This window comes from Papilio xuthus, unplaced genomic scaffold (genome assembly GCF_000836235.2).
Source record: "Papilio xuthus unplaced genomic scaffold, Pxut_1.1 DF826933.1, whole genome shotgun sequence".
NCBI lineage: Eukaryota > Metazoa > Arthropoda > Insecta > Lepidoptera > Papilionidae > Papilio > Papilio xuthus.
The window spans coordinates 6,479,349-6,497,918 of NW_013531716.1; the positions used below are offsets into that span (position 1 = coordinate 6,479,349).

The 18,570-nt window shown below is 35.8% G+C and overlaps 1 protein-coding gene across 1 annotated transcript in view; it reads right to left on the reverse strand.

Annotated features, from left to right (window-relative positions):
- Pif1A (PFTAIRE-interacting factor 1A) overlaps positions 1–18,570 on the reverse strand; it is a 90,370-nt gene that overhangs the window by 3,766 nt on the left and 68,034 nt on the right. Inside the window, exons 6-17 of the mRNA XM_013317925.1 lie at positions 15,202–15,270; positions 15,044–15,121; positions 13,130–13,279; positions 6,544–6,936; positions 5,679–6,197; positions 3,998–4,104; positions 3,559–3,691; positions 3,006–3,110; positions 2,375–2,520; positions 1,771–1,981; positions 1,119–1,328; positions 410–646 (exon numbers count right to left, since the gene is read on the reverse strand). Of these exons, the coding sequence (XP_013173379.1) occupies positions 410–646; positions 1,119–1,328; positions 1,771–1,981; positions 2,375–2,520; positions 3,006–3,110; positions 3,559–3,691; positions 3,998–4,104; positions 5,679–6,197; positions 6,544–6,936; positions 13,130–13,279; positions 15,044–15,121; positions 15,202–15,270 (2,358 nt within the window). The remainder of the gene's footprint in view (positions 1–409; positions 647–1,118; positions 1,329–1,770; positions 1,982–2,374; positions 2,521–3,005; positions 3,111–3,558; positions 3,692–3,997; positions 4,105–5,678; positions 6,198–6,543; positions 6,937–13,129; positions 13,280–15,043; positions 15,122–15,201; positions 15,271–18,570) is intronic.

The following is an 18,570-nucleotide window of genomic DNA, read 5'->3' on the forward strand; positions in this document are numbered from 1 at the left end:
TTTAACCGCGAGTTTCCCCATTTTTGTGACAGAATTTCGTTTATTTTTTTTGCGGATTAACTAATTTAGAATTCATTGTTTAAGTAGGTACGATATATACAAAAGATTATTTTTGTAGCCTATTTTTTATCATATAACTTATCATTTATTATATAGAACCTAATTGTTGGCTTCTGAAACCAAAAACATGTATAGAACATATCTTCATCGCTCTCAATATCTATAACAAAACAGAGATAACAATATTCTTTACATAAGGATATTGGTCTCGGAAACCGACGATAAAATCTTTTATGATATCCTAAAAACATCCTACAAAAGTTTCAACATCTTTGCAATTATTTTAATAAGACGAATACCTAAAATTAGCATTGAATTTCCTAAATACGGTTACAAAGTTTTTTTTTACCTTAAATTTAGCATCGAGAGCTTTGAAAGCGGCTTCAGACTTCTTAGCTTCAGCCTCCGCCTTGCTGTACATGTTGCTGAGGTTGGAGTTCTGAGCTCTGAGAGCCTTCGCGTCCCTCTCCGCCTTCTCCAGCGCAATCCGCATCGCTGACTCCGACTCCTCCACCTCCCTCAGCTTCTTCCTCATCGGCTCTACACTCTTCTTGGTCTGATCTTTCTCGTTCTCCAGTTTCTTTATCTGTAATTACATCTTTCATAATAATGGTTGGATTTTACATTTAGTAATAGTTTTCTAGATAAATGAACTTAAATTGATAGTGTCAGTGACTCAGGGGTTAAGCACTTGACTTGTAAGATGAAGGTCCTAGGTTCGAATTCGGCCATACATCAATGTGTTTACATATGTATACATGTGTTTACATATGACGTTATTACGGTGAAGGAAAACATCGTGATGCAACCTGCACATATCTGAGAAGTAATTCAAAGATATATCTGAACTCAACCAACCCGCTCTAGGCCAGCATGGTTGACTGTGTCCTAGTCAACCCTAACTTTGGGTAGGCTCCGAGGCCCTCAGTGAGGACGTATAGTGAGCTGATGATGATATAAATACATCATTGAAGATTAGTTACAGATCTGCCACCATTTTATAACGACGCCAACCTAAAAGAAAAGAGTAGGTAGAATATATGACGTAGTTAACTGACCATTCCCTTGAGATGTGTCTCTGTGGCGTGCGACTCCTGTATCCTCTTCTTGTACCCGCCCTCCATCTCCGCCCACATGTCGTCAGCCTGCGCCAACATCTCGAGGTATGCCGCCTCGCGCCGCTCCAGCTCCGCCACGCGACTCTTCAGCTCTTCTTCGCTGGCCAGCAGCTTCCGCAGCCTGCTGTCTGTTGTAGCGTCGATTGGTTTCTGCAAAACAATATATGTTGGAAATTAAAAAAAAAACTATATTTTCACAAAAATTTACAAACTATTTCACATTTTTTCAAAGCAGACATAATCTTACTAATATTAAAAATGCGACTGTTTAGATAGATGGATGAATGGATGTTTGAAGGTATCTCCAGAACGGCTAAACGGATTCGGCTGAAATTTGACATAGACGTAGAACATAGTCTGGAAGGACACATAGGTTATTTATTAAGTTTTTTTTTAATTCCGTGCGGACAGAGTCGCAGGCGTCAGCTAGTATAAGATTAACCAGGAATAAACTATTAACTATGGAATAATTGTATTTAAAAAGGTACAAAAACCGTTACGAGAATGATCGAATTTTAAACTTCTTTTCCAATCCATATTCGTTTATAATAATATGGTAATATTTATAAGAAAAATTAAACTTGAAACTCACACTAGCAGCTTCCTTCTCTTCTCTGACTTTCTTCTCGAGCTGGTCTATCCTCTGTTCTATTCTCTCCCGCTTCACCTCCGCGCCGCACTCGGCCGCGCTCAGCTGTCTGCGCGCAGTCGCCAACTGTTCCTCCAGATGTCTCACTTTCTTCTCGAATGACTCCTTTACTTCTTTCGCCTTCTTCTCCATCTCACTCTTCTCTGCCAATAAACTGTTACAAAAAAAACATTTAAATTGATTTTAACTCAATGATCTATGCATTATTTTTTTTTGCTTAACTATTTTATTTATTAAGTGAGAATCGGTTGTAATCTATTTTTTTAATCTGGAGCAGACAGAGTCACGAGCGGTAGTTAGTATATATAAATTTCTTTGTATACGTGTATAATATGAATACATGGAAGTATGAAAATGTTTGGTCTGAATGCCTCATTTTAGTTCTCTTTCCCTTCCCATCTTTTCTTATCAGGTAAGGATTTTTTATTCCGAAAAACTCACGCTTAACGATAAACTAACATTACTATATAAAAAAATATGAAGATGATTTTGTATATTCTTTGAAGTTTGTGTTGGTTTAGAGTGTGTTTCTTTATTTATAACTTACAGGTTGATCTGTGTCTCCAGAGTGGTGGTGAAGGGGTTGTGATAGGGCACGAGGGGTCCGGAGCTGGTGGCCGCGCTCCTCCTGAAGGTCGCGATGGCGTTCTTAGAGTCCTGACTTAGTGGACCCATGCGGGACATCAGGATACGCTGGAACATACATTGGCTTGTGATAAAATTTGATATTTCTATGAGTTTTTTTTAAACATCAATCTTTTATAATCGCTCAGGACTTTATAAATAATATAAAACATATATAGGTCTTAAGGAACATCAAATTGATTCTCAAATATAGAATTTAAAATCGTGGCTAATTGAGTAAAAAAACGGTTTTTCTTTCATTTAAATTTTTACTTTGCTATAAGTTAATAACATTTTTACCTTCATTTATCAGTAACGGTTCTGTCAAGTTGTTTTTTTTTTAATTAATTATAATCTACACCTATAGATTACACCGCGACTCTGTCCGTAGCTTATGTGTTCTTCCAGAATATGTTCTACATATATGCCTCATTTCCGCGAGATCCATGCAGCCGTTCTGGAGATATCTTCTTACAAACATCCATCCATCCATCCATACATGGAAACATTTGCATTTATAATATTAGTAAGATGTAGTAAAGAAGACGAGTTACCTTGCCGCCGGGTGAGAGATGTGCGTCGAGCGCCTGCATCACATTCCACACGATGAGCGCCGGCACCGCGCGCTCCAGACCCTGCAGCCGACACGTCAGCTCCTTCTGCAAACATACACTTCACTGTTCATAATTCCTTCCAAGTAAAACCTAACTATAATACATAAATTCTAAAGTAAAACACCATTTCTCATATAGACATTATCTACATTTATTCTTCAACTAGCTGTCGCCCGCGACTCCGTCCGCGTATTAAAAAAACATAATTAGTAGCCTATATGTTTTTCCAGAGTATGTTCTACTTCTATGCCAAATTTCATCAGCAAGATCCGTTCAGTCGATCTGGAGATATCTTCAATCAAACAACCATCCATTCAAACATTCGCATTTATATTAGTAAGAAGTAAGATATCAGTTCACTTTATCTAAGAAAACAACTGAAAAAACGAAATCGTAAACTTAAATGCCATAATTTTTTTTCTTTAATTTTGTGGTCGAAAAGTAAGTTTACTTTGATTGTAATTTGTATCGCTATAAATTAGTTGTAGCTTACCTCTCTACCCTTGAGTGCGCACTCACGCTGGCTGAGCTCTGCCATCAGCCGCTCGGCCTGCGCCCGTGAGCACTCGCGCTGCTCAGTCATGTCCCGCAGCTGCGCAGTGCACAGCTCGTAGTCCATCTCTAGCCTGCGCACAACAAAATAGTGCCCAGTTCTATTATTTCTAACCAACAATATTTGAAGCGCCAATAACATAATAGTTAGGGATAACCGATCTTGTAGTCGATGGGAATAGTACGATTCCTTTATTGTTGTAAACCAGAGATTTCCAAAGTTTTCTTTCAAAAGCCCCCTTTAAAAATGTTGTTGGTTTGAGGAATCCCAGCTACATTTTCCATCTTTGTACATCTCCGTCAAGTCTTTCACTTTGAGAATCACAGTCGTAGGCCTAACGGAAATTCAAGCTTCTAGCACAAGCTAAAGTATCACTTACTGTTGCCAATGCAAGCGCGTGTCATTCTCTATCTCCTCCAGCTCGCAGCACTCCTCCTCAAGCCTCTCGTACTTGTCCTGCAGCTCGCCCAACTCACTCTCTAACTCCTGCACAAACAACACTTATCAAGTCTCTTTTTTGCAAAGAAAGAACGTACACAAGAAACCGAAATCAATATTCGATCCAAGGATCATTCCTTAGTATGAAACTTTAAGTCGAGTAAATTGTAATACTCCTGTAGGATGTCAGAAACGAATAAGATAATGCCTGATCCGCTAAATCATAAGGTGGTAAACGAGCGAGCGACCTCCTGAAATCGCTGAAATAGCGAAGTGACATATGCGTTGCCAACCTTTAATCGACGGAGGAGAAGATGCACAAAAAAAACATTTTCCCTTCCCATATATCCTCTCATCCGTAAAGTCCACTTCCACTTCCCATTCTTCCCTTACAAGAAAAACGATGGGAAGGGAAAGAGGACATTTATTCATTTGTATTTCAGATAAAATTTCCCTGAGTTTTGAGATTGTCGGTGTCCTATTATAGATACCCAGCCACGAAAACATAACAGTTTATATGACGTCACAGTAATACGTCACGCGGTGAACGGAAGTGCAGTGAACCTATTGTTTCTACCTTCATATATGGATATCCGCAATAATTCAATACTTCATTTACATGCTTAGCAATGTCTGTGCTTATTGTCACACTTGCTAACAAATTTGCCAATGTACTACATTTAAAGTTGAACAATACAAAAGCAACCATCAACTATAAACTACTAGCTGTCTGTCACCCGCGACTCCGTCCGCGCGATATTAAATAAATACGTAATTAGCCTCTGTTCTTCCAGACTATGACCTACATCTGTGCCAAATTTCATCAAAAACAATTGAGCCATTCCGGAGATACCTTCAAACAAACATCCATCCATCTAAACTTTCGCATTTATATTAGTAAGTTAGTTTAAAAGTGACACAATGTCTAAAGATTTTAGAGAATAGTCTTCTAGAATCTTTAAACAATGACGCAGGACTGTTGTTTATCCTAAGACAATGTAGAATGCATCATAACATTGATATCATGATGTGATCTAAGATATGCGTCATAACTAAAAGCATACTACATGCCTAATGTTTATACAAAGCATATCAGCTTCAACATAACTAAAAAACACATTTGTAATGTTTGTTGACGACATTATAACATATTTTCGACAGTGGTAGTATTGTCCCGGCTCGCCCGATGAAATACCACGACCACAAAGAAGACAGACATCAGGTCGAAGCAATTCCGCCTTTCGTCTGATTAGTTTATGTCTTGGAGGTCTAATTTTAGTCCTGTTTCCCTTCCCACCCTTTTTCGTATAAGAAAAGCATGGGAAGTGGACTTTCCAGATGAGAGGATGCATGAGAAGCGAAAATATTTTCTTTCTGTGCATCCTCTCCTTCGTTGTTTAAAGGTTGACAACGCATATGCAATTGCGTATGTCTATGGGCAACGGTCACTTCGCTATTACAGCGATTTCAGGTGGCCGCTCGCTCGTTTGCCACCTTATGATATAAAAAAAAATATAAACAGCATTTGATTTGGCACGTCCGGAACAAGATTACTATTCTACTCGACGTGTCATCTTAAGCGTCGTTTGTTTAAAATTGATGTCTTTTGTATTGTTACGTACCTGTATTCTGTTTTCGAGTAGAAACTCTTTCTGTAGCCTCTGCGCTAGTTTAGCTTCCTTAACGTCCTGCGCCGCTTCGTATATAGATATCTTTCCTTCTAGAAACTTCAATCTCCTCTCGTAATACTGTTTGTGTTTCTTCCCCAACTTCACACACCTGCACTCTAGTCCTTCCCCTTCCTCTTTAGCACTTAACGTCCTATTCCTAACTCCTTGCCTCTCTAACTTCTCTCTAATACTATTCAGTCGTTGTATTTCAGTGTTCAATTCGCCACTGCATTCGAAACTATCGTTCACGTCTGTCTGAGTACTTTTGCATTCAGTCTCAACGCCTTCGAATATTCCACTTTCTTGTAGTAAATTAATAGGTTTCCTTTCCTCTATACATAGACTTTCGAGTGATTCACTCTTGCCTTTCTGCTGGTAAGGCGTTACTGTTGCGATCGCTTTATGAGTTTTGTGCAATGGACTGTCTATTTCTTGTTTTGTTTTCAAATCGCAAATTCTTTTTGGTTTCGTCTGTGGACACGGATAATTTTAATTAGTTAAAATGTCTAATGAATTCAGCGGTTATGAAATGTCAAATTTGATTAAGTGTGAGAAGTCAAATTGGCATATGTACGTTTTTTATAAAAAAAATTGATGAAGTTTTATCTGAAGTAAATTAATCAAAAACATTAATAATTTCTGGTTTAATTAAACTTCTTAATAATAATAATAATATAATTTCAACTTGTTAGAACGAGTCATCAGGTATTATGAAATTATTTTTAACTACAATTTTTTTGACTCTGATGCTAGCAATAAAAAAGGAAGGTAGATACATTTTCTGGGAATGGATAAAGAAGAGATAAAGGAGACAAACCTGATAACATTCATCTTCGCTAACAGAACTGCTAAGCGCTTGGTAGTTGTACAACAACATTAAAACCTGCTCCAAGCAGCCCCTATCCTCCGGAGAGGCGGCATTCAGTATCATCTGCTCCAAATGATCTTTCACAGGGTTGCTTCTCAGAGAGTCACTGGTCTCGGAGTTCCTGTCCAGGATTTCCGCCAGGACTTGTGCTTTAGCGAAATCCTCCTTGAAGTCATCGTGTGGAGTGGTAAGGTGCCGTCGTGGGTTGCACGGACTGCTCGGCACCTGAGGAGATTTGTATCCGGAATCCATTCGCTTGAGTTCCGGCGACGCGGAGTCCTTTATCCGGGAACCGGGGGACACGCAGCCCGAATCCGAGTCGGTTAGGTTGTCCCTAGCACCCTGGAAACAAGAAAATTGAACTTAAGCATGGAATAACAAAAATAATCGGTCCAGTCTGCGTTTTTTGTGACATAACAAAATAAATTTGCGATGAATAATACCTACTTAATTTCAGATTTAAACTGGTTTTTTTTTTAACTAAAGGTTTAGCCTAAACTCATGAGTTCACAACATTTACGTAACATTTAGCCCATTTTGTACGATCATAAAATGGTAACCAAACATATTTACAAGAGAAAGCCAAAATATGAAATTTTACGACTGGTTCAATATTAGTATAATAATCATACACATATATTAATTTTAATAAAAATAGAGCACAAGTCTCTAGACGACCAGACCTTGGAAGATGAAGAAGCTAACATTAATTGAGTTAGTTGTTCTGGCCGTAACTATCTACTTTAGATATTTCATACTAGTCCACATAAATACAGTCTAATTAGATTTCATTCCAATCCTCTTGCCTGCGCCAATGCAATACATTACAAACAACACGTCCATTCACTTCATACGTTAATTAGTGCATTTGAGAACGAATAGCAAAAACAATTTTACGGTTAAAGATTTGTTATATCACGAGATAGTATCACTAGATCGCGGTTTACTGTAAGGAAGTAGTTTTTTCCTATCTGTGCAATTTCAAAGTTTTAACCTCAAATAGAATGTCTTGAGATGGATGTTTCTCTTGACTTTTACATCAATATTCTTTCCTAGTTTTTCTGCTATCTAAGATTCCCCCTATAAACTTATCTTTAGGTATTTTCTCAGAGAATTGTATCAGAGATTTTTACCAGTCGTTATCATCATCACCTCGCAATTCGTCCCCACTGAGGGTCACAGAGTCTACTCTAAATTAGGGGTCACTAGGCCATAGTCAACCACGCTGTCCCTGTGCGGGTTGTTTGGCTTTACACATATCGTTATGTTGCCCTCAATAAAACAACGTAACTAATTGCTTAGATGTAATAAGTTTAAGTGTAAATCAATAGAGCAAGCTTGAAGCACGGAAGACTGCCAGGCGGCAGAGCGCAACCGAAATGCTACGATGGATTCTAGCCACACCTCAATAACTGTGTGAATTTCTGCAACTAAACTGGTTAAAAGATAAACCGACTAAGATTTAGACATGATTTTTAGTCTAGGTATACAAGGAATGGAGCAATCTCCGTGTTTTTTTTTAGTTTGATTTAGACGGCTGTGTACAAATCTCACACCAAAACAAATTTCAGTTTGCTGCTGCGGTTATTTAAGGAATTATCTTGTTACCTTCTTACTTACAATCATAGTGTTTATTACCCATTAATTTGGCCTACAAGCATCTGCTAATACAAGAAGCCTTATTAACCAACAAAACTTACATTTGTTAATTAATGGTTAAGATTTATTCGTTACTAGCTGTCGCCCGCGACTTTGTCCGCGTGGAATTACAAAATATACAATTCGCCTATGTCCTATATGTATACCAAATTTCATCGAGATCCATTCAGCAGTTCCGGAGACACATTTAAACAAACATCCATCTAAACATTGCATTTATAATATTAAGAAGTAAGATTTGTCAGCGAACACCTTCGAGTAGCATCAAGGTGTTTCTCAATTACTTTTAATTCACAGTTAGCAGCCATCTTTTGTTGGTTAAAGGACGTCAACGCTTCGTCGATTCCAAACAAAGTATTGACCGGCCTTAGGACGTAAACAACGTGCGTATCTAGTAATAGTAACGCAATGTTCAAAATTAAATCTAATTGCAAGAAATAGATTTTACAATGATATAAAATTATTATTACACAAGCTTTTGCCCGCGACTTTGTTCACGCAGAATAAACAATATAGTCTATGTGTTCTTCCTGTGTTCTACAATTGTACCCAATTTCATTATAATCCAGGATGCCGTTCTCATCCGTCTATAAATTTTCGCATTTATAATATTAATAAGATTACAGCAAAGTGATAAAAAATATTATTTTACGAGCATAATTTATACAATTCAATTGAATGAAAACTGCGAAGAAAAACCAACAAAGCGTAATAACCTTGTAGATATCCTTTCCTTAGAATGTACGCGTAACCTTCCAGCATCACGTTAAGTCAACTCCCACGCTTGTTTACGTCACAACTGGCCGCATAAAGATACAGATTAGTCTCCTAATGAGGAAACACAACAAACACAAATCTTTGTTATGGTCACGGTAACTAAATGCCTACCCACATGACTTAACATACCTTATTTTGATATTTTTGTAATCTCATACTACTTTTTATAGGTGATGTCATAAAAATAATGTTATTTTATGGTAGCAGCAAGAAATTAGCTCTTCTATATAATCTAGCTTTCACCCGCGACTCTGTGCGCGGCGAATCATAAATATAATTAGTAACCTATGTGTTCCTTCAGACTATATCACATCTATGCCAAGTTTCAGCGAGATCTATCCAGCCGTTTTGGAGATAACTTCTAACATCCATCTATACATTCGCATTTATAATATTAGTAAAAAGTAAGATATTCAGGTAACACTAAAGACGTAGTCAAAAGAATACAGATTTATTGACCAGGGTCAAAAATATAGATTAAAAAGTAAAGTTATTAATTCGCATAGGAAAGACAATAACTTTGTCCCCTCCAATTAGAACTAAATTCTGGATAGACTTAAAATTTGTTTTGATTATCATATTCAGTAATTAAATCATACTCAGAGTCATGAATACAGTAACAGTAATAGAGATTTCTGATATTATACTAAACCCTCAATGATCATTAGACATTTCTGAGTATAGCAATGATGTGTACTGTCTTTTAGTTTTAAAAACCCCACCTCTTGAATCAACTGAGCTAACGTATAACGCAATATATTGTCTCAAGGCGACGCGAACTTACTTTAAATTTCAAAATCGTGACCACCTAATGTGTATGTCACAAATTTATGTCTCTTCTTTAACTGATTCTAATTTTGAATAAACAATAAGGTAAAATAAATAAAGCATAGCACTTTTAACCGAATTACGATGGGTTTTGTCTCTGTTTGTCAAAGATGAAAGACAAGGATGACAATATTATACAGAGTTTTTTGGTCATAGAATGTTCAAACAACTATAAATAAAAGTTTCTCATTTCATAATATAAACAAAAGATAAATGCCAATCGTCACCGCCGTTAGACAAAACAAACATAGCTCTATCTCTTTCTTCCGAAGAAAATGAATGAGATGTCAATATGTTTTTTGTTCATGTCTCGATAGTGGAAACTTATTTTAATAATGTTACAACACTAAACTGCCTGACTTAACTAGGTCAGAGTATTGCTAATTGTATTAAGGCTCAGAGCTGATCCAGTCCTTTCAATGCCAAGGGTCATTTCATAAGCAGCCCGTCTCAAGCGACGTCTAAAGGCCTTAGAAAGTAGATTTATTTAAAGAAACAAATATAGGTAATACCATCTTTGTTTCTGATTTACTGCAATATAAATAAACACATTATGCCTTGAGTTTATTTCAAACTACAGATAACAATCTTACTAATATTACAAATGCGAAAGTTTAGATGGATGGATTGTTTGAAGATAACTCCGGAACAGCTTAACGGGTCTTGATTAAATTTGACATAGATGTAGAACATAGTCTGGAAGACCACGTTGGTTACTAATAAAGTTTCTTTTTAATTGCGAACGGACGGTATCGCGGGCAAAAGCTAGTATTATATAATTTATCTTAACAAAATTTTAACCATATAAATACCTGCTATGAATATACAATAACATTAAACTCGAATTGATGACGTCACTAAACAATTATATAATGTGTTCATCATAAAATTATACATCGGACTATTCATCTTAAACATAATATAATAGATTTATTAAAACAATAATGTTGTATATCACATTATTTACATTCCATAGTTTATCGATATGATTCCATTGTTATAAACAACACTACGAATAAATAAAAGATGATTGATAAAATTTTACAATCGAGAAATAATTCGATAAAATCGATTGTAAAAGATATTTTATCTAACAGGTATTTTATTAGGATATAGTAAATTATCTAATCAGCCTTTTCCCTTTCTACTGTTACATTAATATTCCGCGTAATTTCTTCTACATAATATCCGTAATTATTTGGCTAACGACTGCCGATACATGGGTTTACACTGCGTCTAGTTTTGTAACATTTCCTTATGTATATTACTAATAGTTGTCGGCCGCGACTCTTCCGCACGGAATTAAAAAAAAAAACTTATTTAGGAACACATAGGGTGTTCTTCCAGATTATGTTCTACATCTATGCCAAATTTCAGCGATATCCAGCCGTACTGGAAACACCTTGTAACATCCATATATACATCCAAACATTTGCACCTATATATATAAAAGAAAGTCGTGTTAGTTACACTATTTATAACTCAAGAAAGGTTTTACCGATATGGTTGAAAATTGGTGAGGAGGTAGCTTAGAGCCAGGAGACGGACATAGGATACTATTTAATCATTTTTTCTAATTTATGCCTTGAAGAGCTGCTTTTATATTAAGTTTTTTTATATATCCACGCGGATGGAGTCGCGGGCGACAGCTAGTTTTTAACATTAGTAAGATTATCGTCAAAATTTTGTAAAACACGTTGTTATGCACATACTTTTGTACAATGTTTTGTTTTGTACAACTGAAAACAAAGTATTTGGTAACAAAAGATATTAAAACAACAATATAACAATTTGTAAGTAAATATAACGCGAGTATATCCGCTCGCCGTAATTGGCACATACCGATTGCTGTCTCTTCTTCATTAAAAGGCTTCATTTAAGACGTCATCTTACTAATATTATAAACGCAAATGTTTGGATGGATGTTTGTTTGAAGGCATCTCTAGAACGATTTTATAAATCTCACTGAATTTGGCACAGATTTAGAACATAGTATGGAAGAACACATACGCTACTAATTCATCATCAACCTGCCCTTATCCCTATCGAGGGTCGGCACAGCATGTACTACTCCTCCATACATCTCTATCAGCCGTCATATCCGAGTCTACCCCCTTCTTACGCATATCCTCTTTCACACAGTCATTCCATACTTTTTTTGGTCTTCCTCTACCCTTGTAGCCATCCACATTCAATCTCATTACTTTTTTGCTTATATCATCATCATCCCTCCTCATAACATGTCCAAACCACGCTAATCTTTTACTCCTCAATTTCTCGATCACTGGCGCTACTTTCAAACTTCCTCTAATATACACATTTTTAACTTTATCCTTCCTTGTCACACCACACATCCATCTTAGCATACGCATTTCAGCTACATGCAATCTTCTTTCATCCGAAACCTTGGTGGCCCAACATTCAGATCCGTACAATACGACAGGTCTTACGATGGACTTGTAGATCTGTCCCTTAAGTTTCATTGGCAACATACGCTACTAATTGAATCTTTTTATAATTCCGCGCGGACAGAGTCGCGGTCAACATCTATTATTCAAATAAAACTTATTCACGACAAACTGAGTATCTATTTACGCAAATAAGTAATGGTCATTAATATATAATGAAGAATGTTTTACGTTAATTCATAAAATCTACATTTACTGTATATTTATGACAAAAATGTTAAATTAACTTCATTCAGAAATAAACTAATGTTGTAAATATGACACAATTTCTGCTTATTGGTATGCCGACCTTATAGCGAACTATCTCACGCCTCAGGAATGTTAGGCGCGCTAATAAAATATGCTTAAGAAACAATGATCAAACAGGTACAATCAGATTAAAATTACAGTATCTACTACAGGATATTTTTTTTATAAATTTGCGTTTATTTTAACTGCCAGCTATGAGGTTGAGTTGATTCTGGCAAGCACTATTTATTATTATAAAATTTCCGCGACATCGACCACGTAAAGGAATGTACTTAGTCTTTTAAGGTTTCACCATTCTTAATACTTTACTAATTTCCAACAAAATGTTCACTTATGTAGAAGTAATATTTAGACTATGTTGTTTATCAAGATCTAACATAGATATCGCACAGCTCAAATTCTGTCAGTTTGGTATAAATCTTGCTTGAAATACTATCTGCCGTATTCAGTCATAACTTGGTCACACTTAGTGTAGATTTTTAGTAGAGTATTTAACGAATATAAATGAATTATTAGTTTGGAAACTTTTACCACAATTTAAAAAATTGACGTACCTTCTCCGGGTGTGCGTCCTCTAACTCAAGCAGACGGAACTCCATTAGCTCGAGCTGGTCGCGCGCGTCGCGCAGCGCGTCCGCAAGCCGCGCGCTCTCCGCCGCCGCAGCCGCCGCGCGCGTCGCCGCAGCCCGGCACTCTCCACACGTCTGCACACACACAGCGCACACGCCTTACTGACACTGACAACTACACGACACTACGTCACGGGGGCGCTACGCGTAAGGGGTATTATCGCGAGGATTACGCTTTGACGCCACTTAACACATCGAAACCATATTGATATGCTAAGCGATGTATGTACTACGCACCGCGGAGTACTGGCGACTGTAGGCAATCGCAGTAACAGTCACGCGACTGGCGCTGCGGAGGGGATACTGCAAGAATTATATCTTGGCGATACTAAAATAAAGCACTTATATTTAATCTTTACATGCAAAAGTAATTTTGTTTACAACTAGTGTAATAGAATGGTAATAAACGACCCTCAGTGCACGACTGTACTTCGCATACGGCTTTACTGTCGCCGCGATAACGTGATTGTAAAATATTAACTAGCAGTGGGGCTCCTTATGTATTACTATATATATTATGTATTTATAATATTAAAACAATTAACATTTATAAACAAATTGATTTACAATAGTGAATATAAAATGGAATGAATAAAGATAATATAATAGAAATGGCCAAGGATTTTAAGTTAAGGACCCTCAAGGCGCCACTCTATGGAGCACTTCTGGCGTTAGTGTGTCCACGAAATAGGCAAAGAATGGGAATATTTTTTGTTGAAAATTTTATAACATAACAGTTAAGGAATTTGAAAAAAGAAAATTGGACAGTAAACAGAAAAAGTCTTTTTCATATGACTACACATTGCAAAAATTACATTAGCAAGCAATCTTATTATATCGTCTATATATTAAAAATAATAATAAAACTAATTTACGAAGTGCGAAGGAAAAAATAAATTACTCTATCTTAGTTTGCTTGTCCTAAATAAGTCTAGAAACATGGTCGCCCTACACAATGGATCACAAGTTACAACGAATGACGCAAGACTCACTACACAGCGCAGTTTACTACGCGACAACATGATTATATGAACATTGTAATGCTGACATTTTAACTGTTAAAATGATGCGCACATATAACTCTATAGTCAAAGTTTACATGCAATAGTCCAAGGTCATCGGCTCAAGAACCGTTGTAACCACAAACGTATATCTAGCCTAATTTTAGTCCTATTTTCCTTCCCACCTCTTTCTTATAAGCAAAGGATGTAAAGTAGAAGTAGATTTTACAGATGAGGAGATGCATGGGAAGGGATAATATTCTTCTGTAAATCCCTCTCTTCCGTCGATTAAAGGTAGACACATCTGCAATTGCGTATGTCTATGGGCAACGGTCGCTTTGCTATTTCAACGATTTCAGGCGATATAAAAAAACTAATTCAAAGGCAAACTTCGATATCGAATTATTATAACAATATCAAAGAAAATTATAATACGCCTGTCCTGTTATTTTATAATCTGTCAATTATTTAACATACCCGAGTTATGTATTATATAAATATTTATCATCGTCTTCCAATTAAACTTACGGTTCATGCAGGATGCGGTGTTAAATTATCTACGTCGTAATTGGACAAAATAGCTACCTGCTTTAACTAAATTAAGAACCAATTAATGAAATCAACATGAGATCTAATTTTAAAAACGAGGTGAATATTACGAATTTAATGATTTCGAAATCATGGTTAAAAATTGTAACATGTTGAATAACACTATCCAAGAGAACGATAGACTAGGAGATAGAACAGCTAGGGATATATCTAATGGAAATTCTTAGAGAATGTCTATGTTTTCTAATGAATATGTCGATAGAATGTCAGCGCCATCTATTGTACTTACCCACATGTCGACGTGCGGCTGCGGGGAGAGGGAGGCGGGCGCGGAGGACACCGCAGAATCCTCGTCTGAAGGCGCCTCCTGCAATATTAATTGGAGTTTTACTTATTTTTTACATGAAAGGAGAATTTGCTCTTTAATTCAATATAAATATCGCTTACCCTATAAAATGTTTCTTTTCTATGCTGTATATCAGTTTTTAAATCTTCCCGATTGCTTTTTTCTTTAACCTGTAACAAGAGAAACAAAGCAATTATTAAAACTTTAAATATTACTTATATTTTTGTTTATTTCCACATTGTTCTCTCATCTTTTCGTCGTAGAAATAAATTTCTTAAAATGTGTCTCGAAAGAATTGCTATTACATTTTTCACAGGCGTTTTTCACTAAAGCAATTAATGGTTCATATTTTTATTAAAAACAATCATACATCTGGTAAGTAACTTATAAGTACCAAGTAAATATAAGTTTTAGTGCGAATGTACATATATTGAGTTAACTTGCTGAGCATTTCATAAACAAGATTAAAAGAAACATTCATCGACGTTTGTTAAATGTGACAATTTAAATAAAACCATAGTAATATCAACAGCATAGGCTCAATACAGACTTAACTCTTGTTGGCAGGTAACAAGATTTGTTATGATCGTGGTACGCCCACGGCCTGAGCGAGAGCCGTAAGCAATCTGTTCACGATCGACGCTTAACATAGATCTCAAAGCAAACAAGTGTTCGGAAAAATAGAACCTAACCTATAAAACACTTTCTCTTTTATGTGGACAGGTTTTCATTTTTTAGCTTAAAATAACCATAAACGACACACAAATAAAGAATAGTCGTGATTCATTTGAATGACATACTTACAAGAATTTAGATCATGACATAAACATCGAAATTTATAAATATACGTCCTATTTTACTTAGGGATAATATAGGTAAGTATAAAATGACAAAAAAATATATAAAATCATTTAGTTCGTACTAATATTTCCGTATTTTACAAACTAATAATAACATATTAATAACATATCTTTTTTAAAGGGTACCTTTTATATGTATTTTTATTTAATAAGGCAATTAATCAAATACAAAATTAGAAAGTAAACATAGAACATTGTTAGGTTTATTATGCTTTGTCGCACCTCCTCACTGGGTTTAACAACTGTCAGTTATAATAACCATATACGGTTAACCGTTAATCCCTTTCACCGGTTAGTTCAACGCTTACTGCAGTTAGCGATAATTTATAGGGCTTTGGACGCAGCTTTTATATTTAAAACTAGCTGTCGCCCGTGACTACCGAATAAAAACAATAATAAATAACCTATGTTTTCTTCCAGACTATGTTCTAAGTATGTGCCAAATTTAATCTAGATTCGTTAATGGCGTTCCGATGATAACTTGTAACAAACATCCATCCATCTAAACACATTTGTAATGTTGGTAAAATTATATGTTTATGGTCAGTAAGTAAATGTCAAATGAGAACTGACGACAGGGTATTAACCTGATATTCAATTAAGCTGAAGATGAGATTACAACACGACGAATATAAAAAGGTCACGTACTTTCAATGCGTTTGTATTGGTATTCAATAATTTTAGCATTCTACTCGTTAAACTGATATTACGAAACGATGACCGTCGCCAAATTACATGGCAAAGCTTACTTGCAAAGTATAGGTACACACATGATTTTATTAAAATACTAGCTGCGCCAGCGACTCCGTCCGCGCGGAATTAAATTTAAAAATTTAATTAAAAAAACTTCATTAGTAGTCTATGTGTTCTTCCAGACTTTGCTCTACATCTATGCCAAATTTCAACAAGATCCATGTAGCAATTCTAGAGGTACCATCTAACAAACATCCATCCACCCAAACATTATATAATACTAGTAAGATTATTTTGGCTCTCTGTTAAAAAAACAAATTGATATATGTATGGTTTTAGCTGACAATATGACAATTAATACTACGATACTAAAACTAGCTCTTTGCGTAAATATAACTGTTCATAATCTTACTAATATTATAAATGCGAATATTTAGATGTATGGATGATTGTTTGAATGTATCTCCAGAACGGCTGTATGGATCTCACTGAAATTTGTTACAAATATGGGACAAAGTCTGGAAGAAAACATGGGCTTACAACTAAGTTTTTTTTAATACCGCGTAGACGGAGTCGCTGGCATCAGATAGTATAAAAATACATTGTAAAAGTCATACGTTAGTATTTACCACCTTGAGATATAAGATCTTATTAGCTGTAATTTAATTACAAGCCCACGCACTTTGAAATAACATACTTTTGCAGTAGCATTTAACGTTTGAAATAAATTAAAAGAAAATATTTACATTTGTGCAAAACACATAAACAGATAGATTAACAATTTGACGCCATGTTGAGAAATAGGATTATGATCAATTGAATTAAGATACATAATATAATTCAACTAAACTGAATTTTGAATATCTTTCAAAGTTAAGCAATGTAACCTAACTGTAACTCACAAATGGTTGGTGTAAATTACCATTTATCTCCTAACTGCCACACTTCCCTTCCTTGGGTCTTTATCTCGTTTAAATCATTTCTAATACATGCTCTAAAATGGCCACTAACCAAATAATAGTAACAGTATGCAGGTTAACCTTGTAAGATTATAGGGGTGCCACGAGTTTAACATCGATATGGGAAACACTTACTGGTATGAAATATGTTACTGGGTGTTTTTACGTTTTTTTCATCCACCAATAAGACTAAGGTTGCAAGCCAATTTTCTTTGTCATCATCAGTATTCGGGGTGTACTGAATGTTGCTAGCCCTGAGTAACAGAGACAAACGTCCTTGCAGTCCCGCTCTGCGCTCACTGGCCCACTTCCCATGAACACCGGCATTGGCAGGCCCTTTGTTAGTTACGAACGCCATCGATTTCAATACAATCGTACTCAAATTACCTTCAGCTTGTTACTTTGATTTTTAATGTGATCAGTTGCAAAGTAAAATTATACAATTTGGACTTAAAACTGAAGAGATTTTCCGTAGGACAATCACAAAATCGAAGAAGCGATCCGGCCTCTGTCGCACAACAATTTTTATCTGAAAGTGTACGCTAAAATGCAACTTTAAACGAAATCGGATCAACCTGTGTTACGAAAGCACTATCATATTAATGTCGTACTAATATAGTAAATGCGAAAGTTTGGATGGATGTTTATTAGAAGGCATCCTCAGAACGACTGCATAGAGATGTAGAACATAGCTTGGAAGAACACATAGACTACAAATTAAGTTCTTTTTTTATAATTCCGTTAATAGGTTCTAATAATCGTGACATATTTATTCTTTAAAATAAAGCAATAATTTATTTACCTTCCAATTATTAACTACTTAAATATCCGTGTTAATGTAACAAATTATTAAATCGCAATTAGGCTACTTCCTATCACAAACTTCATCTCCAAAGCAAATAGTAAATTATCGATAAATATTGTAAAGGCAGTCACTGGAATATCGATAGCATCACGC